This window comes from Penaeus monodon, chromosome 34, assembly GCF_015228065.2.
Source record: "Penaeus monodon isolate SGIC_2016 chromosome 34, NSTDA_Pmon_1, whole genome shotgun sequence".
In the NCBI taxonomy this organism is placed as follows: domain Eukaryota; kingdom Metazoa; phylum Arthropoda; class Malacostraca; order Decapoda; family Penaeidae; genus Penaeus; species Penaeus monodon.
This window is the reverse complement of record NC_051419.1, coordinates 13011681-13012255: the sequence shown is the minus strand read 5'-3', so window position 1 is coordinate 13012255 and position 575 is coordinate 13011681. Positions and strand designations below refer to the sequence as shown.

General features: G+C 57.4%; 1 protein-coding gene across 1 annotated transcript in view; it reads right to left on the bottom strand.

The window, feature by feature from the left end:
• LOC119594608 (puromycin-sensitive aminopeptidase-like) overlaps positions 1-575 on the bottom strand; it is a gene marked incomplete in the record, with an annotated part of 34909 nt that overhangs the window by 1779 nt on the left and 32555 nt on the right. The window contains 1 exon segment of the mRNA XM_037943659.1: positions 222-421. Within this exon segment, the coding sequence (XP_037799587.1) occupies positions 222-421 (200 nt within the window).

The following is a 575-nucleotide window of genomic DNA, read 5'->3' as shown; positions in this document are numbered from 1 at the left end:
TTGGCATGACGAATCCTTTTCTCATTCTTATCCCTATCCCTATCCCATGCCTTCCCCTCATCCCCTCCCTTCTTCCTCCTACTCCTTATCCATCCCCTCCCTCCTTATCTTGATCATCCGTCTTATCTATATCTACAGATAAGACATACCCATACCTAACCCCTCCCTCTCCCTCTCCCCCACCCACCCCTCCCCCTCTCCCCTCTTTCCCTCCCCCTCACCTTGAGCATCTGGTCGAACGTCTTCTCGTCGGCCTGGGACATGACGGTCTTGTAGACGGGCGAGCGCAGGTCCGCCGGCAGGGTGGAGGTGTTGGCCACGTGCGCCCCGAGACGCCGCCTGGCCTCGCCCACGATGGCCTCGTCGCCGTACAGCCCCAGCTGGCCCAGCACCAGCGACCTCAGCAGAGTGTCCAGGTGTTCTGAGGGCCGGGCGAGAGGAAAGAGAGAAGGGGGAAAGTGTGAGAAGTGTCATCAATGAAAACCAAGGAAAAAATTTATTTATTTTTGAATCGGGGGGGGGGGGGGGCGTCAGGCATCAGTGAACCCAGCAGGATGTAAAGGTGTTCTAGGAGA